The sequence below is a fragment of the Fukomys damarensis genome, unplaced genomic scaffold (genome assembly GCF_012274545.1).
Source record: "Fukomys damarensis isolate Sample0158 unplaced genomic scaffold, DMR_v1.0_HiC HiC_scaffold_16, whole genome shotgun sequence".
Classification (NCBI taxonomy): domain Eukaryota; kingdom Metazoa; phylum Chordata; class Mammalia; order Rodentia; family Bathyergidae; genus Fukomys; species Fukomys damarensis.
The window spans coordinates 67,864,220-67,887,814 of NW_022900928.1; the positions used below are offsets into that span (position 1 = coordinate 67,864,220).

The 23,595-nt window shown below is 47.0% G+C and overlaps 1 protein-coding gene across 1 annotated transcript in view; it reads left to right on the forward strand.

Annotated features, from left to right (window-relative positions):
* Window positions 1–48: 48 nt before the first annotated feature.
* Window positions 49–23,595, forward strand: part of Pou2f3 (POU class 2 homeobox 3) — a 78,082-nt gene continuing 54,535 nt past the window's right edge. Inside the window, exons 1-2 of the mRNA XM_010629246.2 lie at window positions 49–116; window positions 6,467–6,535. Coding sequence (XP_010627548.1) covers window positions 89–116; window positions 6,467–6,535 — 97 coding nt within the window. The 5' untranslated portion in view covers window positions 49–88. The remainder of the gene's footprint in view (window positions 117–6,466; window positions 6,536–23,595) is intronic.

Genomic DNA, 23,595 nt, shown 5'->3' on the forward strand with positions numbered 1-23,595 from the left:
AAAGGAGACCCTGGCTTCCCAGGGGGCCCGGCTGGGGCAGACGCTGGGGGGCTGGGGGGCCGCTGGCTTTGGCCCCGCCTGGGGCAGGATGGTGAATCTGGAGCCTATGCACCCAGGTGAGACGCAGAGAGGGAGGGCGCTCTGACAGGTGTCACTGCGCTCAGAAAGTGGGGACGGAGAGGGGTGCCTTGCCATAGGGGTGGGGGCTTATTCCCCAGCGGCCAGGAGAGGGCAGTGTGGATAGCGGGTCGTCCAGGGTAGGTGTCTGGAGGACTAAAGCAAAGGGAGTCTGGCTAAGGAACCTTGGGAAAAGATGAGGGTGGGGAGTGGGGGTTCAGGGATCCCCAGATCCAGGGAGCTGGCAGTTAGTGGGACTTGGGTGTGCTGCGCTGCTGCTGTCCCATGCGCATGCTGAGATGGGTGTTCACTCACTCAGCTGGGGTGTGGACCTGGGAGTGCATAAGAGAGGAAAATACGTGTATCCACATGCTGTGCAGTCAGTGTCCCGTACCTGTGTGAAATGGAGCCAAAGTGAGCATTTGTGTGGGGGGCTTTGGAGAAGTGGGGGCGATTACAGAGGCACATGTGGGGCAGGTGCCATGCCACGTGGGTACCAGCAAGGGTATGTGCAGCATGTGTATCAGCATCTGCCTGTCCCTGTGTCTGTTGGGACACAGCATGGAGCAGACCCCACAGGCAGCATGTCCTAGGCACTGAAGATACCCGTGCACATGTTTCAGGTGTCACTGTGTGAGTGGGAAGGGTCGCACTCATACTCTGTGGGTCTTGGCTGTGTCTCGGCTCAGTGCATGGTGAACCTGAGTCCCAGAGTGGGTGGTGACAGATCCTCCTCTGGTTCCCATATCCATGACTTTCTCCCCCAAGGCCTTGAAAGCCCCAAGAAAAGTATTGCTGGGAGTCCATGTCCCCTGTGGGAATGAATGAGAGATAGGCATGGAGTGAACTAAATCCCCACTTATCCTGCTGACTCCTTTCACAGCTGGGCGAGGGCGGGAGCTACATGGAAGGGTTGGGCTCAGGCTCAAGGGTAGGGATGGGGGGGCTTATGTTTTGGTGGACATCTGAAGTCTGGGGCAAAGAACACTTGAGGTAAAACTGCACCTGACTTGGCCACTTTAAACCCAGCACATTTCTTCTCAAAGTAGGCAGGATCCAATAACCTTTATTTAGGATTTCAGTGTTGCTGAACTGTGTGGTTTGCTCTTCTTTTGGGGAGAGTAGGGAGAAGGCAGTTCCCCTGACCTACCCAAGAAGCTGGGCAGACTGGAGGCTTTGGCCTTTCCTGGGTCCTGCCAGTCCTAAAAACAGGGAGTAGAGGGTGCTCAGGGGAACTTGGGTGCCCAGTCCATGTTTCCCAGCAGGGCTGAGTGGAAAGCTGGCTGGCAGAGAGGTGTTGACACTCAGTGTCTCCCCAGGTCATGCCAGGAAGGGCTAGGTGAGGCTGGCATTGAGGAACCATCCAACTTGTCATCCAGGGCCTTGGCAAAGTCTATTTCCAAAGTGGCACCAACATGGATTTGGGAGTATCTTGGGCAGATCCCCTTAGCCGTATTTCTTTCCTTCATTTCCTGTCAAGAAGGCTAGAGTTCAAAGGGGAACAAAACTTCTCCAAAGATGGGCCCCAGCAGGAGGTGAGGAGTTCTTCAGGATGAAGATCAGAGACTTCCTGGGGGTTTTCCACCTCTTCCTCCACTGGATGCTCCTGTTCTGGGGAAGTAGGAGGAGGTGGAACAGCTGGGGCTGGGCAGGGAAGCAGCCTAGGGGCTGAGTATCTAAAGCAGGAGAGGGAGTGAGGTTGGGAAGAAAAAGCCAAGCCCCCGTGGCTTCCCCTGGAGCCAGCTCAGGGCTGATGCTTCTCAGAGAGCTCCTTCATCCTCTGGTCCCTGTGGGCTGGCGCCAGACACTAAGGGGCCATCACCTTGGGGTAGACTGCCTGGCTGTCCTCATTTTCTTGCCTCCCCGTCCCTAGCTCACACCCTATTGTACTGGGGACTGAACCTAAGGTCTTCACATTGAGATACAAACCCAGCCCTTTTGAATTTTTTATTTTGAGACAGGTTCTCAATAAGTTGCTAAGTTGCCTAAGCTGGGTTAGAACTTGCAATCCTCCTGCCTAAGCCTCCCAGAATGCTGGGATTCCAGGCATGTGCCACCATGCTCTCTCCAGCTATTTCTTTAGTCTGTTTCCCTGGGGGCTATCAGGCCTCCCTGCAAGATTCCTTGGTCTTGGCCCCTCTACTGTTTCCTTCCCTTCAGTGGTATCTCCAGGGGCTCTCTCTGTTTGGGAATTTCTGTGCAGAATTGCTGGCAGAGTCTTGGTGGGCTGTTCAGCTCAAGGTCTTCTATATAGGGCCTTTCAGCGTGGACCCTGTTGTGGGAGCTGGGATGGGGGTGGTTTCCCTCTTCCCTCCAGAGTGTCGTATTATGATTTCCTCTCTAGGGTCCCTTAGTCTTGGATCCTCTTTAATGAATCTTGGTCTCTTTTGACCCTATTTTTCCCACTATAGTATTCCTGTATCCTGTTAATCCATGATAGAGCACTTCCCCTATAAATTCCCAGTGCTGGGCCCATGGGGACTCCTCTTGATTTGATTCACTGGGACAGTTTGAATGGGGTGAAGGGGAGGAATGAAAGCTAACTAGGGCATAAACTTGCTCCCCGCTCCCTATCCCCCATTCAGATGGCTCAGCTAGCTCTGGGGATCCTGAGTCAGCCCATCTTCCCACTCTGCTAACTGGGGTACAAGCTACAATTCAGGTTTTCTCAGAGCCTCAGTGCCTGGTACTTTGCAAAGCTTTTCTTCCTGAGCAGGCATGGGCCACCAGGCACAGGAGCACCCAGCCAAGGAGGGGCTCCACGTTCCCAGGCCAAAAAAAGGAGAAAAAGCAAGGCATGTTGGTGCACACCTATAATCCCAGCACTCTGGAAGGTCGAGGCAGAAGGATCAAAAGTTTAAGCCCAGCCAAGGCAATTTAACTATTTAATAAGACTCTGTCTCAATAAAACAAATTTTCTAAAAGACTGGAGATCTAGCTCAGTGCAAAGGCCTTGGGTTCAATCCCTAGTACAACAAAGATAGATGGTAGGCAGAAGTGTAGACAGGAGCTAGGGAGGAAGGAAAGAGAAAAAAAAAAATAGTGTGAAGCCAGCCACATCTGGTGGGCCCCAGGGTGTCTGCTTCTCTGCTTATTGTGAGCTGTTCCTCATCACAGTTGGGAAAGAGGGGTTGAGTGTCTGGACTGATGCAGAGTCAGAGCTCAAAAGTTGGGCTAAAAGGCCTGACTGTGGGAGGGAAAATAAGAGACAAGAGAAATCCCCTGCCATGGAGAGTTCGAGCCATGGTTGACTCAGATGTTGGACCACTGGGTCCTTGAAGTCCCCCTGGTAGAAGTGCTCCCCACAGCAAGTATATGAGAGAAGCCAAGAGGAAGGGAAAGTCCCTTCCAAGGACATGAAGGTGACTCTCAGAGGGAGAAAAGTGAGGCCTCTGCTTTCCTGGACTAGCCCTGTCCCAGCAAGTCCAGGACACAGTGGACACTCAGCCTGTAGCTAGGGGATGGGCCATTCCTGGGTCATGCCAAGGACGGGGAGGGCAAGGCCAGCTTCAGAACATGACACAGACGAAGGTCTGCTCTGGCAACTGGCACTTACATGGCATAGCCAAGGCTCCCCAGGGAAGGGAACCATGGCAAGGAGCCTTCTCAGTTGGCTGAGATAAGAACACAGAGGAGCCCAGCCCCACCCCACACCTTTCTCACTCACCCCCAGCAAGTGTTGTCCGACAGGTGAAGGGTTACAGCATCTCAGGAGTTTCGATGTTGGCCCGTTTGTAGGCTGAGACCCAAGCATTTGTCCCACCTATCAACCTCAGCCTCCTACCCAACAGGAACAGGTTCTTGGTATCCCAGCACCCTATGGGACTGAAGGAGAGATTATACCGGTCATCGTACTATGCTCTCCATGCAGGCCCTAGCTAACCCAGAATTGTCCCAATGTCACAAGGTCATGGGGGACTGGGGGTGAGTATGATGTCTTTCAGTAACTTTTAGACATAACATAATTTTAAGACAAAATTTGAAGTTGATTTAAAGAATGAATGAGATGGCTTCTGGGTGTACTTAAAAGTAATATAAGGAATGGATACTGGAGGAAAGTTTGAGTCACAAGCATAAAATTATACCTTAGCTGAAAAAGTTACCTTTTTAAATGCCAGGAGTTGGATATAAGTTGATTCAGAGACTCTGGTTGTTGTCCTAGCCTCACTGCCTCTTAACCTTTTCCTGTCCCTGTGAACACTTGTTCTATGAAGGCAGAACTTGGAAAATGCTAATGGCTTCCTGGGTAAAGGACAAGATACGGTGGTGCTAACACATGAGCCTATGGCTGTTCATGGCAATAGGGAAGGTGCTAAGGGAAAGGTATGACAAGGAGGTGAGAAGGAAGCCGGACTAATGCCTGAGCTGGTGTCTATTTAATGAGTTCATTTATTAGGTGCTTATTTGTCTTTATTATTTTACTTAACCCTCATAACAACTGTGGGAGGTATGTTTTATTATTCCTCCCTTTTTTAGGTGAGAAAATTCATGTAGGTGGCTATTAGGAGTCCATGATGGCACTGAGATTAAACCCAGATCTGTCTGATGCCAAAATCCATGATCTCCATCCTCGCTCCTCTGAAGCAGGTTTAAAGCGGAGGGAGAGCCCTTCTGCACGCCACTCTCCTGCAGTCTCTGCCTGTGGCCTTGTGCTCAGTACTATGGAACAGCCCTGTGGGAAGTGTGAGCTGCACATCAGTGCTAGGTACTGCTCAGCTCTGGGGCTAACACTTCACGAGGGAACAAAGTGAAGCCCACTTCCCTGGTGGCGGAGCGGTAGCAAGCAGCTGCAGAGGCCCTTTGCAGTGTGCTCAGGTGGCCCACACTAGTTATTCTGCATGTTTATGCGTGGCAGACTGTACAGATAGTTTGAAACTACAGCAAGTAGGACTGAGGTTAGGCTCAAGAAGCACTTCCCAAATACCTAGGAGTCAGGCATGGTTGCAGAATCTCCTTGGACCACTCAGTGCAATGCGGGTATCTGGGGAGGTGTCCAAAGAACTCTGAGTATTTACTTAGGAGTCTTCCTTCAGTTGGCAGTTCTCAAAAAACTACTCAAAGCATGATTGGGTTACCTTATTTCCTCCCCTATTTCTGGTGCCATTCTAATAGCTCTGAGTCTCTGGACTCCACATCTCTGTCTTGCTTGTTGTTGTAGTCACTGCACCCTGATATATAAATCTGTTACAGCCCCACATGTCACTGCCCTAAAAAATAACATATGCTTTCTACCGTCCTTTCCTGTGGCAGAGGTCCACCCTTTCCCCTCATCCTGATCCTCTCCAGACCTCAGGCATTCAGATTGCCAACTGCCTGATTACCTGATGCAAATGAAGGCTGCCTCCCTGACTGGGATTGGCTGGGGAGCTGAGTATGCAAATTAGCTCACCAAGACTTTCTGTGGTTTGAAAGAGTTAAAGTGCTGCCCCAGAGAAGAGGGTGGGGTGAAGGGGGGGGTCAGCATGATTTGAATAAAATATTCTGTCTTTAAAGGCTTCAGTATTCAGGGTAGTTTAATAAGGAGAAAAGAGAGAGAGAGATCATTCAAAGTTGCCTCTTTCCTTCCCTCTGCTGACTGGGGAAGAGACTTAAGGGCCTCATAGTTGGTGGCAGCTGTCTGTTATGGGTAAATGTTTAATTTATTGAAATGAAGCAGGATGGAGCAGCAGGGCTTGGGGCAGCATTGGGGCCCTGTGTAGGTATGCTTTCCTGGGCAGGGTAGTGACCCACTGCCAACCCCTTTCTCACTGAACAAGTTGAAGGAGTAGGAGAAAGTAAAGATCCCTGAAGAACAAAATCTCCAACAAGGGCGACACAAAAGGTCTGATCCCCCAGACAGTGCCCTGCCCTCTGAGTACCAGATAGAGAACAGAGGCAGGAACTAGGTAAAATGGTGCTCCTACCTCTGGGGGGGGAGTTATTATGTAGAGTGGGGAGGAATATTAATTAAGCTAAAATAAAGACCCAAATTCTAAAGGGAAAGGCGGGATGGGAAGGGTCCTCCCACCCCACCCCACTCTTATGCCCCTCTCCTTGTCAAATCTTTACCATCTGAGTTTTGGTGTTAGGAGGAAGTGACAATGAATGGTGCAAAAGGTGAGAGATGGTGCAGCAGCACAGTGGAGAAAGGAGGACAGAAAGGCATGGAAAGGAGGCAAGCACAGGAGGAGGGGATTTGTGCTCCCGAGCTTATGAATATTCTAATGGTTGTATGTTCGGGAATCAGGAATTTGAAAGTCTGATGGAGGTTGCAATTACATATTCATCTTTGCTGTTTAGTTAAAGCCACATATGTCATAGCGAGAAAAATTGTGACCTGTTATTAAAATCAGTTGTGTTTTCCCCACAGATATCAAGATGAGTGGGGATGTAGCAGATTCCACAGACACTCGCAACACCCTCAGCCAGGTGGAGCCAGGTAAGGGTCTTCCCTTCTGGGGAGTGGAACAGGCAAGCAGGGGAGGGGAGGGAGTGGCTACAAATTGTCCAGCAATGTAATGTCTCTTCTTGCTTGGTCTGTCAGCTAGTTAGGCCCAAAAGCTGGACCTTGGAAACTGAGGGAATTCTGTGGATATGTGGGATAGGACATCAGAGCTTTGGAATAGTAGATACTGGTCTCGATGGAACAAACCTCTGGAACAGTCCTGGAAGGAGCCAGATCCTTAGGAACAAAACAAAACTTAAAAAGTTAAGGAGGTAGTTCACTTTTGCAGTGCTGAGTTTCAAACCCAGGGCCTCACAGTTGCTAGGAAAGCACTCAACTACTGAGCTATACCTTAGTCCTTTGGTTCACTTTTTTTCTTCCGTGCACTGGAGAGCAAATTCAGAAGAGCTCTACAACTAAGCTACATCCCCAGCTTTTTAAATTTTTATATTAAGACAGAGTCTTGCTAAGTTTCCCAGGGTGCCCTCAAACTTGAACTTGTAGTCCTCCGTCTTCAGCCCCTGAGTAGCTGGGATTTCAGGCGCACATCACCACATCCAGCTGTGATTCATTTCCTGATGTGCTGTTCCAACACACCTAGAAGAAATAGGCTGTGTTTTCAGCTGCCAAGGATTGGCAAAAGGTAACTAGAGCCTTTTAGTCCCAGATTCTTCAGCAGTCCTTCTGAAGGAACTAACTACAGAGATATGAAAATTTGCCTTTCCAAGTATGTGCATGTGGGTGACAAACAGACTAAGAGAGGAGGACTTTGCTTTTTCAACAAGAGAAAGGGTACAGAAAAGAATTGGGAAGAAAGTTTCATATATCCATAGCCCAACACTTGGTTTGAAAATTTCATATAATTAAAAAGAACACAAAGAAAGATAAATAGAAATTGTAACGCTACCAAATAACTTTAATAGCATCCAAACAAGACCTCAACTAGTCTTTCATCTGAATCAGTAGAGACATAGAAATAAGAAGTGGAAGAGAATGAATGTCCCTCAGAGCTAGACTCTTTTTCAAGTTCTCTGGAAAATTCTAGTTCTACTCTTAAGGCTAAAGGATTTGGGATCAGGAACAAGGCAGTTGGGGGTGGGGATTCATCTGCAGGATACATTTGCTACAATTTTTTCTCCTCCCCAATTTATTCATTATTTTAAAAAATATTGTTCTACTGGGAATTGAACCCAGGAATTGTACCACCAAGCCACATCCTCAGCACCCTTTTAGAGACAGGGTCTCACTAAGTTGTCCAGGCTGAAACAGTGTCTACTTGCACAGAAAGAAATGTACATAGAGGTACAGTCATTGCTTCATATAGAGGAACAGCTGGACTAAGGAGCGTAAGGGCCATTTGTGCCTATATTTGTTGTTGTTGTTGTTGTTGTTGTTTTGAGACAGGGTCTTGCTATGTGGTTCAGGTTGGCCTTGAACTCACTATATGGCCCAAGCTGGCCTCTATCATCCTGAGTGCTGGAATTACAGGTGGGCGCCACCACACCTGGCCTGCACTCAACTTTTAATTGATTTGTTAGCTAAGCATGTTTTGCTAAAGTCTGTGGCAATAGGCACCTGTCCTTCCTTCCCAGCTGAGAATAAATTTTTCTTCAACCTCAAGAACCTGAGGTCAGCTCAGCCAGAAGGTAATGGGAAAAGCCCTCATACTGATACTCTTCTCTACAGAAGAATTGGGAGTCATGATCTTTGAGAAGTTGGGTTGTCCTTTCCTAGGGTGACCAGAGCCAAGTCTGTCCACATGGAGAAAGACCACCCTTAACAGTGGCGCTGGTCCTTTGTTACTCGGTACCCCGACCAAACTAGGGGAATAGTGTTGGGAGTAAGAATGAGCCACACAGAACCCTAAAAAGTGAGCCAGGAAGTGGGGGGGGTCTCTGATCCTGGGAGGTTCAGGAGGTTAGTGTGTTATGGATAATCTGAGCAAATTATGGTCTCTTATTTGGAACTTTGAGAGCTGTGCATAGGATAGGTTAAGGGAGAAAAAACCTGAACATAGACTGGGACCTTCAGAATCTGACTGTCATCTAGGATATTGTTAATGGGCTGTGACTTCACACCAGCCACTTTGCCCCCACAGGAGGCAGGAACAGATGCCTCTAAGGACTATGGATTTAGGATCAACTCAACCTGGGGTAAAATGTGCAGCTGTGCTGCTTACTGGCTACATGACCTGACCATGTATCCACGTCTCTTCTGTACATAGAGAAAATTAATGTCCTTCTTAGAGAACGTGTTGAGAGTTCCTTGACATGATGTCAAAAGCCCTTAGCATGGTGCTTGGTGCTCGGCAGCTAGGATCATCATTACCTTTGAAGGCAGCATTATGAGTCTGTGACTGTATATGCAGAATGGGCACTGCTGCTGAGGGCTCTCAGGCTACAAGTGAGTGGCTGGGCTGCTCTTTTCCCTTCATTTGTTGCCAGTGCTTCAGCCCCAGAGGTGGGTTTTGCTCTGTTCATCAATCAGGGATATATTCTGCGTGGGTTCTCTTAAACTCCCAGAAGACAGTGATGTCTGCAACTCTGTGCTGTCTGAAACTCTACCACCCCTCAATCTTTCCCCTCAATCCAATCCCTGGAGCATGAGTGCCTAGGTGATCCTCAAATTACAGCATGTTTTTAAGAGCAAGAAAAAAGAAGTTGCTAATTTACTTAACCAAACTTCCTGGAAAGTCATTCTGACTCATTTTTCTAAAGAGGAAAGCTTATTATGAGTTACAATGTCTACCCACTTGGTTTAATGGGTTCCTTTGAATTTCTAAAAGATGCCTTTGCCTTCCCAACATGAATGAATTAATAGGTGGTTTGTCTCCCGGTTTTAAAGGAACTATAAAGAAGGTGACCTAAAAGCCCGTGCCCTGTGAGCACCCTCGGTGTTTTGTGAAATCCCCAAGCAGCACTAAGGGAAGTGAAATTCCCATCCCCACTGGCCAAGGAGAGCATTTTCAGACCCCAAAACAGACTTCCTGGGTGGGGAGACTTGGCAGGACATGCATCCTTCTGTTTCCTCCAGCCCGGAAGAGAGCAAATTGCCTGAGACCTCAGAATGTCTTTGTAAGAGCGCTTTTGTAGGAAGCAGGCAAAGGTTTTAGAACTTGTCTCTCACCCGTGCTCCCATGCACACAGGACTGAGCCAAGTTCTATTTAGATTGCTGAACCATCACTTCTTCAGTCCTTCCTATCATGTCCCTACCTGTTACTACTTTTTCTTCATTCTTAAGGTTGGCAATATGTTTCTGCTCTCAGTTAGTGCTTGATGAGAATACAGCCTTGTGATGCTCACAAGCCTCCAGGCTGTAACTGACCGTACCCATTAGCCAACCCTATGACATCGACCACACCACCGGGACCATAGCCTAAAACAGGAGAGAGGGCAAGGTGCAGGGCTCAGGAGGAAGGCAGGAAAGTCCAGGAACCTTTACCATGCCTCCTCCACAGACCCAGATTTATGTACACCATCACATTGAATTCTGAGAATAGGCCTATGAGATAGAGACATCATTATCCCATTTCTCTTCAGGAGGAACTTGTGAGGTTGAGAAACTGATTTGATCACAGGATCGCACAGCTTACAACCAGAGATCAAACTCAGGCCTGTGTGACTCCTTCAGGTTCTTATTGTGGCTGGGCCATGAACTCTCTGCATATAATTTGGCAAGTGTTTCCGCAGATGGACCTTTATTTTCTTCCTTACAAAGGAAGCATTTGGACTACATATTCTCTAGGGCTGAATCATAAAAGCTATGGATATAGTCCTGCTTTTCAGAACTCTTTCCCATCTTTTGTACACTTCATATTTGCATATGGGTTTCCCAGTGCTGACCAGTTTCCTTGGACTGTTTCTCTCACCTGCTCCCCATTCCCTTCTTTTTGGCTTCTCCTTCATCACCTTCCCCTCCACTGTCTCCAGTAGAGTTACTCTGACTGGGTTCTGATCCTCTGCTTGGCCCAGCTGGCAGACCCTAACCACCATCTATGGAGTACCACTTCAAGTCAGGCCCTGGGTTCAGAAAAGTAGGGAAAAGTCCCTGTCCTCAAAGAGCTTTTCTTCAAGTGCAGGAATTCATAGTTGTATTAACAGCAGACAACTGCATCTATAACGCTTTCTCAAACACATCATGCATTTGGCCTTTACAAGTACTCTGTGAGATCCAGTATTATTATCCCACTTTGCAGATGAGGAAATTGAGGCTTAGGTGGACAAGATTATTAGCTGCTTTTCCCAAGATCACTGGCCTAGCACATGATAGACTGGAGCTTGGATCTTTCTCGTGACTTGTTTACTTAAAGACAGTGGTAGGAAGACTGGGGCCAACACAGAGAACCAGGAACTGAGGACACAAAAGACTGGCAGCATTAGGACAAATGCCAACATTAGGGAGGGTGGCACAGCAGCACTGAGGGAGCCACATCCCCTGTAGGTTAACTGATCTAGTCCAAGAAACAGAAGCCCTGTCGGAACCAAAGCACACTTGCTGAGGAGGAGGAGAGAAGGGCTGGGGTCAACTCCCTCCTTCTGCTGATCTGGGAACGTTGATGATCAGCCTGCAGAGAACTTTCCCACTGCCTCCTGAGCCAATCTCCACCAAGGTCCTAACCTCCACCTCTATGCAGACTCCCTTGTCATTTAACAGAGTGGGTGGGGCAACGTTCCAAAGCCAGGTGACTGTGCAGCAAGTACCTTGGCACCTTTGTCCTGATCAAAGGTCTGAGAAGGAAGGACTCCAGGAGAGGAACTCCTTGGAACAAGAAAGGAGACCCCAGAGGTGAGGGAGGGAATTTAACTTTGTTACTCTCTCCTATTTGTCCTTTCCTCCTGGGCTCAATTGTCCTGTCTTTGAGATAGAATGACTAACATCAGGGAGTCAGTTATTTTTTGACTTTTTACAGAAAGTCCTGCCACTTAACCTTAGGAACTTCTAGCATGGCTGTGTTGGTGTTTGTTTGTGTGTTTGTTTTTGTTGTTTTTATTATTATTGTTGTTTTGAAGCATTGAGGATTGAACCCAGGACCTTCACACTGAGTTATATCAACTTTTATTTTCCTTTTGGGACAGGGACTCACTAAGTTGCCCAACCTGGGCTTGAATTTGTAATCCTGTCTCAACCTCCAAGAGTGCTGGGATTACACAAGTGTACCACCACACCCGGCTCTAGCATGGCTTTAAGCAAGTTGAATGTGATCATATAGAGGAGCTCCATGAAGGCATGGAGAAATTAGTGAGTCTCCTATGATTCCAGGGAAATAGTGGGTGACTGACCCAAGACTGAACTCACTCTCATGGCCAAAGGTCAGCTCCTTTTTGTTTCTCATTGTCTCTACCCTCTTGAGTTCCCAAGAAACTAAGGAGAGGATCACCACCAAGATGTGAAGCTTAAGGTTGGTGGTGCAACTTTCAGTCCAAATATTAATAAAATGAGTCTTGATGTGGCAGAGAGGACAGGAAAAATCTAGGAAGTATCTGAGATCCAGTGAGACTTAGGGGAAAGTAATAGTCTTCTGTTGACAGCCATCTCTAACCAAGGCACATGTGTGAGCATGCAAACACACACCCTCCCTGTTTACAATTAAGTGACAGAGTGGGTGTGAAAGCAATTCAAAAAGAAGTGAAGACACCATTATCTCTAGGTTGATAATTATTGAAAACATCTATGGGACATCTGTCATTGAAAGATGCGGGACAAGTGTCCAGGACCTGTGTTCCCTCACAGTAATAGAAGGTGGAGGGCACCACAGGAATAAAACTAGGAAATGGACTATGTGCTCTCCAGGGTCTGAGTCTTGTCTCACCTCTCTAGGAGAGTAGAATGAAGCCATGGTTCTCCAGACATCGAGGAGGAACTGAATTCCTGAGGATGTGAGGTTTCTGAGAGGACATCTTTTCAATGGCTTCCTTGTCCTTTGGAGATATTTCAAAACCATTCCTGGAAAATGAGAGAATCTCATTATTAAATAAGAGAATCTCCTTATCTTAGAGATTTCTTTTGCCTCACCTGTATTCTATCTGTAAGAAAATCCAACACAATATCTCTTAGCTACCCTATCCTATAAAATAACAATCCCTTCAGTGCCTGTCAGTCCTTTCTCATTGTTCCCTTACAGTCCTCAAGCCCATTGCCTCTTGTTCTGGCCTTCTATAATCAGCATGTCTTCCATCCTGCCTTATTTCCTGCTTCTCTAACAGGGAAATTAAAAGGCAGTGATTCACTACCAGGCTTCAGACTGTGGCTATGTGTGCTGGAGGTCTCAAGAGAGGGGCCTGTGGTGCAGGACTTGCCTGCCTACCTCCCGCACTGACAGAACCTCGGCAAGTGAGACAGCCACAGTGGCAGCTCACACCTGTGCCACGACTTCCAACCACAGACACTTGCTCATCCATGGAGTCCCAGCCCAACCCACAGGGCAGGACCATGCTGCTCAGATGAGCCACGAGCACTGGGCAGCTCTGCCCAAGGCCTTTCCCTCTTCTTGTCCGAGGTATCTTTAAGGAATTAGGCCCCTTGAAATCTTGGTTGCTATTTCTGCCTTTTGTCTCCAACCTCAGAGGAGACAAAAGAGAAGGAGCCAGATGGGTACCATCCATGAGCCATCTTTTACCATTGGAGTTCCCGTTGCTTCCTCAGTGATTTCTCCCACTTCTCAAACAATTTCAGGTGGCAGTTACAGTAGTTCATTTTCCAGCCTGCCACAGATCACTTAGGTCCCAGTCCTATTGTGCATTGTAATACAGAGTTCTTGTTCTCCACACACTCTGGGCAGCTCCCAAACTGCTCTGCACAGGTTCAGCAGGGAGATGCCACTGATCTGAGCTTGGACGTTATTCACGTTTTTCACTTTCTTACTGTGTGTATGGTATCTGGCACGGGACACTCAAACTAGCACACAAACCATCCTCACTTGCTGGCATCAATATACTGCCTTAGGGGAGTTTGCATTCTGTATAAGAATGTCCCTTTCCTGTGGCATCCCATGAGCAACAGATATAGCTGACGCTGGTGAAATCTTGTGACCTCCTTGGAATTCCTTCTCTGGAGATGGGGGGGTGTCCTTTGCTGGCAGGGTAAAGTGGCAATGACACTGCCACATGGAGCACACTGGGAGACTGGGCACAGAGCAGTGTCTAGAGACTCAGGCCACTGCAGCTTCTCCAGCCTTAGTTCTTCACTGAGGCTCCGATCACAGCACCCCCCCCCCCCCAACTTCCAAGATGTGAGTAAATGCTTTTGGTCTCTTGGGCCCACCCTCCTCCTTAAGAAACAATTAGTACAATGAACACCTGGTGTGGAAAAAGTGCTGAGCAAGCGGAAAAAGAATTTACAGAGCAACGAGCAGCCAAATTAGGGTCTTACTAGGGGCTTGAGGAGGAGCCAGAGCCCAGACAACTGAAATGCAGGAAGTCTCCCCCACCCCACCCCCGACCTACCCAAGTACACACACAAACACAGACACACAGATGGATGCACAAACCCCACCTCAAACCCTGGGGTTGGGCACACCTCCAGCTGGTCTTCTCTGGTGGTTGTATTTCTTTTGGAGGTGGGAGGAGGGAAAGGGTGGAAGTACAGGAAGTACAGGGGAAGTGGCGGGTGTAGTCTCAGGCCAGCCTTTGCAGGAGGGCCTCTTGTTCCTAAACCTTCCCTGTAAAAGGGCTTGTCTGTTAGTCCACTCCTAGGCAGTGCCATGGAGAAGAAGCAGAAGGCACAAGAGAGCCCTGCTTTCTGCTCATCCCCATTCCCATGACTTTTGCTTTGCCAGAACAGGGGCAGATTCGGAGCTGAGCTTGCTTAGAGGAAACCTACATGAGATCATCCAAGTCTGTGTTCTCTTTCGTTTGAGCCTACAGCATATGTATCTGGCAGCACCAGGTTGGAGCATGATCAGAGTCCTTCGAGGGGGCTGAACTTTATATCTAGGGGCCAGCAGTTGAAAGTGCCCTCCTGGGACTTGCGAGCCCACTGGTAGGAGCTCCTGGGGTAACAGCAGGGCCCTTGGGGAGACCCAGGAAAGGCTCACCTTCCTGCCAAGCCAGGAGCATGGGAAAGAGAGCTGCAGACATCTCCCAAAAAGCACTGGCGCTGTTGACTCAAACAATATAATAGGTGTACATTTGCATGGTGTTTTACATACAGCGCCTTTTATCTCCCGCGACTGGCACCACTGAAGCCCCCCAGGTCTTCGCTCTTCTGCCACCACCCTGAAGGCCTTGTGTCCACCAGTCTCCCGAATGTCCCCATCACTGCCTAGCCCATGCTTGGGTTAGTCCAGCCTGAAAAAAAACAGCATTTAGCCTCTCCTGCATGTGACAGGTCTAGGTTTGCTCCAGTGGTGGCCAGACTAGAGGCCTGGTGGGTCTGGCTTCCAAGGCGACCTCAGTTAAGAACAACCCACCTGTCTTCTGTCAGTTCCAGCAAGGTCTCCAAAAGGGGGCTTGTCTACCCTCTACCCTTGATCAAGCTGGGGAGAAGAATGAGAAATCTAAGCCAGGGAGCCCAGAGAGGTGCTGAAAGGAGGGGAAATGAGGTGGTTGCTATGACGATGGGGTCTCAGCACCCTATTTGCATAGGGTGATGATTTCCATACTGCTGGGTGAATTTCCATATCCCTGCCTCAAAGCCTGTTGGGGTGGAGAAGGGAGAGGGAAGAGGTCATTTGAAATTCAAATGAGGATGATTAAGGTTTTCTTGAGGAGGGAAGCCTGGATGAAAGAGGTTAAGCTGGCTGGCAAATGTCGGCTGTAGGGCTCAAAGTTATCCAGGGGAGTGTACATATAGCCTGATTCCCTGACAGCTCATTCAGGCCCTGGAGACCTGCTGGTGGTCGGACAAATCTCCACAAGGTGGCTGAAGTGACTTGCACCTGGCAGGAGAGCTATTTGCATCTTTATCCCCTCCATCTCCTGCACCCAGGCTGAGTTTACTCCTCTCAATGTGCTAAAGATAGCAAGGGCTCTCAGGTAAGGACCACTGAGTGAGTTGTAGTTCTGGACTCATACTGACTTTCCCCTGGTGACCATAGACTAGTCATCTCTATTTTGTTTTGTTTTTCTTGTTGCCTGAGGAGGTGTGAGACAGATGGATTCTGGACTATCTGTACCATCAACCTGTGACCTTAGACAGGTCACCTGCCCTCTTGAGACCTGAAACTGAGGGTCAGTAAGACCACTTCCAGCCCTAACATGCAGGATTCTTTTCACGCACCAGTTTGCATTTGAGAGACACTTTGATATGAATTGCTGCATCCTTAAGCTTTTTCAATATGTTAGGAAAGGCTCCCCTGCTCCCCCAGCCTTCCTGAACTTGAGGAGAAAGCTCACCGCTCAGTTTTCTCATGTATAATGTGGGAGTAATAGTACCTGCATCATAGAGCTGCTGTGAGGATCAAACTAGACAATATTTGTAAAGCATTTAGTATAGTGCCTGTCAATTAGTAGTGCTATTTGCTATAATTTACCTAGGAGGACAAAGTGTCCACATAGTGGGTGAGGTGGACCAACAGCCAACCTAGAGTTCCTCACTTGGGAGTATGGACTGTCTCCTGCAAGGCTTTCCTGTGAACACTTGTGTCCAGCACAGTGGACACATGCTCTCTGACAGGCCCCACAGGGAGCCCTCCCAAGGAGATGCATCTGTCACCTCTCTAACTCAAGCTTATCTTCACTTCTCAGGAAGTAGAGGGTGGGCAGGAAGAAGGAGGAAGCTGGTGGAAAGAGTGCCTCCTCCTAGGACACAATGCTAAGTAATGGGATTGATTCAATAAGACCAGATGATATTTATAGTTCTGGAAAATCTAAAGGCCTCATTTCACCCCCTTGCATTTCTGTGGCAGCTCCAGATGAGGTTTCATTTGGCGATAACACGATAAAGTGTACAGAGCTAGTCACTTGCTTCTCTGAGACTCAGTTTCCTCACCTGTAAATGGCAGGTTCAGGATTAGATGTCTCTGTGGTGCCTCTAGCATGAAAAAGCTCTGATGGAAAATAGCACATGGGGTGCTCCTCTGAGATATGCTTACTGTGTGCAACCAGGACAGAGCTCTTATTTAACAGAGATTCTTTTGCACTTTCTTTTTTTTTGTTGTTGTTGGTACCGGGGATCCAAATTAGGACCTTGTGCTTACAAGGCAGACAGCAGCACCACTGAGCTAAATCCCTGGCCCTACACAGAGATTCTTTAGCATTCTTTGAAGTTAGATGTTATTGTTTTTCCATGGTTAGGGGACTATGAGTGGAGATTTTGATGGAGAACTTAGGTCTTCAGATTCTGCTCACTCCTCTGGCAGTAGCCTGATTCACTGGACTTTTTTGAAGAGTTGGTGCCATCTGCCCAAGATACTCTCTTATCCCCTGACCATGCTGCACATTTGGGATCCCTGTGGTGATGTGTAGCATCAGAGTATGGGCAACAGGAGATTCAGGGGCAATGAATGGAAGCCCCCCTCCCGATCTATAACACAAATGGAGAAAAAAGAAGATTCTATTTCCTAACAAATTGGAAGACCATAATGAAGAACCTCTCCATTACCAAAAAGTGCCATGAGAAATTACCATGGGAACCTGGGAGGATGCCAGGCTTCTCTTCAACAAAGGAGCCAGAAGAGCTCCTCTGATACCTATGATATGGCCCAGGTCTTGATATCTATGAGAAGGGACTGGAGAGCAGGCTTCGGTTCAGTCTCATAAGCATGCATATGGAGGACAGTCATGAGGATGCTCAGTAGTCTGTGTCACAAGGAAGACCTGAAGATAGTCACATGGATTCTGCTCCTTTCTCCCATGGAAGACTTGAATCATGAAAATCCTCAGATCCATAGGTTGTCAAAGTCTGGAGGGAACCAAAGAGATCATCTAGTCCTTGTGTAATAAGTGGATGTCTTTGGGAGAGCTGGTTTTGGTCACCAGTGGTGGTCACATAACACTGAGTTTAGGGAAAGGAAAAGGGTGCTGTTATCTCTTAGTGATGTCTGTGCTCGATACAGCTTGCACACACATAGGCATGCATGGGACTTTACATCTGCTGTCCATGTTCTGACAACACAGACCACCCCCCACCCATACTCCTAAACCAATGCTTTTCCCACACACAGCTAGCTTGGGTCCTGTGTTCTGCTTTTCTGGTGGCTTCAAGGGTTATTCTGAGGTTCCTCCTAGGCATTTCCTCACTCCTAAGGTGGCAGGAATGGGGACAGAAACTTTTTAACATTTAAGGGAAGTTGGAGGCTATGGCAGTTAAGTCATTTGCTCTAAGTATAGCATACAGTAGCCTTGGAGATGACCATAGAGATCAGTTTACTGTGTATTCTCTGGACAGAACTCTGATCATTAGGCCACATTGCTCAATTCCTTTGAGAAATCTTAAGTACCTAAAGAGTGAGGCATAGTATTTGGGGGAAAAAATGCTTTGACCAGATTAAATGAGCATGCTGGTAGTCCCTGGGTTTGCTTCATGGCTGGCTGCTCAGGAGTGTTTCCAAGGTCTGGACACTCTTAATAATTGCCATCCTAACAAGTGCCAGCAAGTGGCCAAGTGGTCATAAAGTATCACTGGCAGTCCTATTGGGTTATACTAAGGAACAGAGCTGCTGAGAACAGTCCAAAAATGGGAGAGGCTGAGCCTTATTGCCGAACATCTCTTCATTGTTTACCAGGCAGAAGTGAAAAATCCTGCTTGAACAGTTCTTGGTTCTTGCTTCCCTCACCCAGAGAATTGCTCCTCAGGCAAACTCACATCCTAGAGCTGCCAAAGCTATGCAAATCAGCCAGGCCTGCAAGGCTGGGCTGTTGGCTCAGCTCAGAGGTGGGAAAGCAGGTGGCCTTCCTAGGGGCCCACATCTAGCTCCCTGTGTTGGGGGGCCTGGTCAAGGAGAATGGTGACTGCTGATCCAGTAACTACTAGGTGCCAAGGGGAGGAGAGGTGAAAGTGGAAACTGTTCTTGACCCGGAGCACATCCAGAAGAGCAATCCTTGGATTTCTCCTTACTCAATTGGGTATTATGATTATCTTGGGCTACTGGGATTCCACACAGAATCTTGGGGATTCTCTTTTGATCACCTATTCCAAAATTCTGTATCCTGGGATGTTGTCTTCATAGACTGTAGCCTTGGCCTCTTATATTTTTGAGAGCTCACTGGTGAAGAACAGTAGGGGGTACAGGACTAGGGGATGGGTGTGGGACTAGGGGATGCTGGAACTGGAGGAGCTAGGTTGGGCTTTGGATGAACCCTCAGACATTCTCCAAGTTTGAGAGTCGCTAGCAATGGAGTCACGCCAAAGTGGGAAGTCACACTACATGCTCAGTTTCTCCATCTGTAAAATGGGATAAATAATAATGCCTCATCTTCCCAACGGCCAGGAACTTGCCTGGATGATCCCCCAAGGTCCCTCCTACTCTATAAGCCAGGGTTCCAAAGTATTTGCCCTCTGCCTGCATTCTTGCTTATGATGGCCTTGTAGCCCAGAGATTCCCAGGGGTTCATAAAAGCCCAAAGAGGCTGGAGAGATTCCAGTTGGTAGCACCTCCCACTTGAAGCTGATGCCACCTATTTGCCCCTACAACCTCCAAAGGGGATTCTGAAGCTTTCTCTGTGAGCCCTCTGGGCCCCACCACTCCTCTCTTCGCACTTAATCTTTCATTTGTGTGCAGAACAAACAGGAGGGAGCGAGGGAGATGGTGAAGAGAGTTCTTTGGTCCTCCCTGTGCCTCTCTGCAGATGCTGTGACAGGGATCAGCTCTGGGAAGGAGAAAAACAAGCCCTGGTTCATATCAGTCAACTGCAGGGCATCCTAAGACTTTAGACATGCAGGGAATTTTAGCCATCAGTTGAGATTTCCTCTTTGATTGCTATTAAGTTATCCCATTAATTAAAAAAAAAACCAACCACTTCTGTGATAGCTCTGAAATAAGCAACCTCTGTTTGAATATTCTCAGGGATGGGGAGCTCTGTGTATGTGGAAATGTTTTACAGTGAGATAATTCCCCTTGCTATAAAATTCTCCTTTACACTGACATGGAGCCTACTTCCCTGCAGCTTCCATGATTGGTCCTTGTTCCTGCTCTTCGGATCTGCAGACTAAGTCTGCTTCTCTGCCAGGCCAATGTTTGTTTGAGGAGGAAGAAAAACTTCACCAAAATTTATTTCAGCACTTACTATGTACCAGGCACAGTGCCAGGTGCTTTCAAATGTTTCCTCATTGAGTTTATTGTTGTTGGTGGTGGTGGTTTTTTTGGGGGGATTGTTTGTTTGTTTGTTTGTTTTTGGTACCAGGGATCAACCTCAGGAACTTGTCCTTGTGAGGCAGGCGGCAACACCATTGAGCTAAATCCCTGGCCCTCCTTATTGAGTTCTTTTAAAACTTTGTTTTTTGAAAAATTTTTAATTATATGGAAAAGAGAAAACACAGATTGATGAACTGCTATTGGCTATCACCTGAATTTAATAACTCATATTTTTCCATATTTGCTTTGTGCATTATTTTCTGCAGCATTGTAGATTGAACCTGGGGGCCTTTGCACTGGCTACACCCACAGCCATTTCATTTTTAATTTTGAGACAGGGTCTCACTAAGTCACTAAGTTGCCCAGCCTGGGCTCATACTTATAATTCTCCTGCTTCAGCCTCCCAGAATGCTGGATTACAGATATGCCTTTATTTTCTTTTATAGCTTCTTATTGTGGCCATTTTCAAGCACACACAAAAGTAGAGATTAATACAATGGGCCCTTTAACCCCCACATATTCACCACCTGCTCTTAACCATCAATTTTCTACCATTCTCATTGTTGGACTTTTTGGTAAATTATAGACTATAACATTTAGTGCTAAATGTGGAAGTATACACCTTTAAGATAGACAGATACGTTCCTTCTTAAGTGCACTCTTTATCAGACCTAACAAAACTAATCCCTCATTTAATCCTCACAGCAATTTTGATGGTCAAGTATCTGAAAATATGCCCACTTGAATTTTTAATTGCCATATGTATCAGCTATGATTACCTTTATTTTGAGTTCCAGTTTGAAGTTGCATATTGGTATTGCTGAAGAAAGTCTTTGTTAGACTTCAAAGTATAGCAGATGGCCTTAAAAGTAGGACATATATCCATGCCATCCTTGCCTACTTTCTCTGACTGTCCACTATGAATTGGAAAACAGATTTCCAGATTACATTCTTTGTTAAAGTAGAATTCCCTCGTACAAACAAATGTTTGGTTAACTTTGAAAACATTTTTTTACTATGGTAAAAAAATGCATAAGATAAAATTTACTGTCTTAACCATTTCTAAGTATACAGTTCAGCCTCCCATCTTTGATGTATCATTGATATTTTAAGTATAAAAATAAATGCAGAGATTTCCATTTATTCCCATTACATTTTATCCTGTTGGTTTGGCTTTCTATTAGAAATATTTTCTAATCAATATATTCTAACCCAAATATTTTCTAATCTTAATTCTGTCATCCACTTTTATCTGTTGCTTTCTTCTTTGAATCAGTAGGGCTCTTCTAAATTCTATCAGCATCTATCCCGTTTGCTTAAGCTGTTGATTAAGTCAAAATGCTAGTTTTTCCATGTCAGACACTGGCTGTAGTAAATTTCCTGGGAAAATTGTATGTGTCTGGCAGTTGAGAAATCTGAGCCTTTTTCCCGTTCAGGTTCTCTGAGGCTCTGTGTGACCTCTGGAAGGGGTTTTCCTCTTTAAGACTGGTCTTCAGAGCAAGCTCTAAGAACAGTGTTCCAGGCCGAATGTGTTTTATCCTTTATTGTTCTTCAAGTGGCAGAACTTGGAAATGGGCTGTGTTGCAGTGTCTACAGATGTGATGCCTGTGGTTTCTGAGGTCTGAACATTGGTTAGATTTTGTAGCCTATTTCTTAGTAATTCAGATCAATTAAACATGTAGTCACCAGCACTTACTATGTGTCAGGCACTGTGGTAGGCACTCAAGGTGCAAAGATGACTAAGACTGTAACTCGAGCTCTGGGACCGCACAGTCTCATGAGGGGAACAGATAAGCAAACCATGGGCCTGTCTCTAGGTATGTGGTATGTGCTACAGGAGACATAAATAAGAGATGAGGAAATGCAGAGGAAGAGATCCTATAATTTGCTTTGGAAAAGCTTCACTGAGGATGTGACATTTGAGCTAGATCTTGAAGGATAAGTAAGCACTTTCTAGTAAAAAGGTAACAGAGCTCTATTTCCATCCGAGGGAACAGCATATGTCTAATCCCTAACACAAGACCAGGTTCCACCTGTTTGGGAAATGGCCCAGGCCTGGGCCATCCACAGGCCAGTTTCCTGCAAGACCCTGGATGGCTCCAGCACCTCCAGGCTAGCCATTCAGTTAGCCCCAGAAGAAGAAAGATTTAAGTTTGCAATGCAGGTAAGAATGAATTTGGTGAGAAGGAGAAACTGTCAGCATTGCACAGGCTTCCCAACTGGCAAAGTACGGTCACCAGCTTTATCTTGTTCAAGAGTCATTGTGTACCTGGGAAGGCCATGGAACAGAAATATGACTTTATTTTGCCATTGAAAAAGCTGAGACTTCAGGAGGTCCCTGCTTTGACCCAGATCACTCAGCTTGGGGGTGAGAAAATATGCACAGGCTTGATCCCTACTCTTCTGGCATCACATCTAGGACTCTTTACAAGTATGCCCTGCTCCTCCTCCAAACCAAAAAGGGTAGAAAGCTTTTTAAAGGGTAGAAAGCCATTTCTGGTGATCATGGGCCATAATTTAGCATATTATGGCAATGATGCAAGGATACCCCTTCCTTTCTCTAGGGAAGGAGCATACCTGCCTCACTGCTCTGGAAATGGTTCACCAGTCACCTTAATCTGGCGCACTGGGGCAGTAGCTGAGCCTTAGTGAGCCAGGTCACAACCCACAGTTTGCAGGTGCCACCTCCCAGGCCTTCCCATAGGTTGGGTGGGGGAGGTGCCAGGTGAAGCAAGTCCATTGGATTATGGGAGAGAAGCAGGAACAAGTGCAGTAGTGAAATGAGAGTTGAGGCGGCTCCCTTCAACCAGATCTGGAAAGACAGCGTCATCAGATACGAACTTCATGTCTTTATCAGATATATCATTGTATCTTGAACTAGACCCCTACATGGTCCAAGCACCTTCTCATGGGCTGGCAGCCATGAGGGAAACCATGTCCCCCAAGAACATGCTTACCAGCTTTGTAGGGGAAATAGAACAGGAATAGCTTTGGGCAACTGAGCCCTAATGAATGCCAGTGGGCTATGTCTACTTTCTGCTCTCCTGGGCCATCCCCAGGCCACTCTCCTGGACATCCCTGGTTGGCTCTGGCATCTCCAGACTAGCCACTCAGCCACAGGAGTAAGGAAATTTTGAGTTGGCAATGCAGGTAAGAATGAATTTGATGAGAAGGGAAAACTCATCCATCTCCAGGCTCTGAGCACAACAGGTGTGCCCTCATGGTGAGTGACCTCTTGAGAAGGGTCACAGACAGCTTGTGGGGGAGAGAGAGTTGATTTTGTTGCCTGGTGAGTTTTAAAAGTAATCTCTGAATTCTACTTGTTCACTTTTTTCCATTTTGTACTAGGGCTCTCACAAAAATCATTCTAATGACGTTCACAGATATCAGAAGTCGCTCACAGAAATTAAGTGATTTTTAATTGTCCACAAACTTGATGATCACCTTCAAGTCAAATTGGGTTTTTGCTCCTCAGTGTTTTCCTGTCTAGGTCTCCCTCATGGGTATATGACTACCCCCTTGAGAAACACCTGCTTTTACTTCTCAGGATACCACATTTGTCTTCGTTCTCGAGCACCCACACTTTCTCACATTCATTTGCTGACTCCTCCAACATCCCAACCTTGACCCTTTTGTTTTCATCTGGATTCAGTTCCTTTGTGACCTCACTGAATCCCATAGCTTTAAAGGCCACCTGAAAGCTGGTAGCCTAATTTCTACTTTCTGCCCTAACACTCTCCTATGTCCAAACTCATTTCCCCACCCCTACTGGGATATCTAATTAACATCTCAAACAACATGTCCAAAACATCACTTTTTATT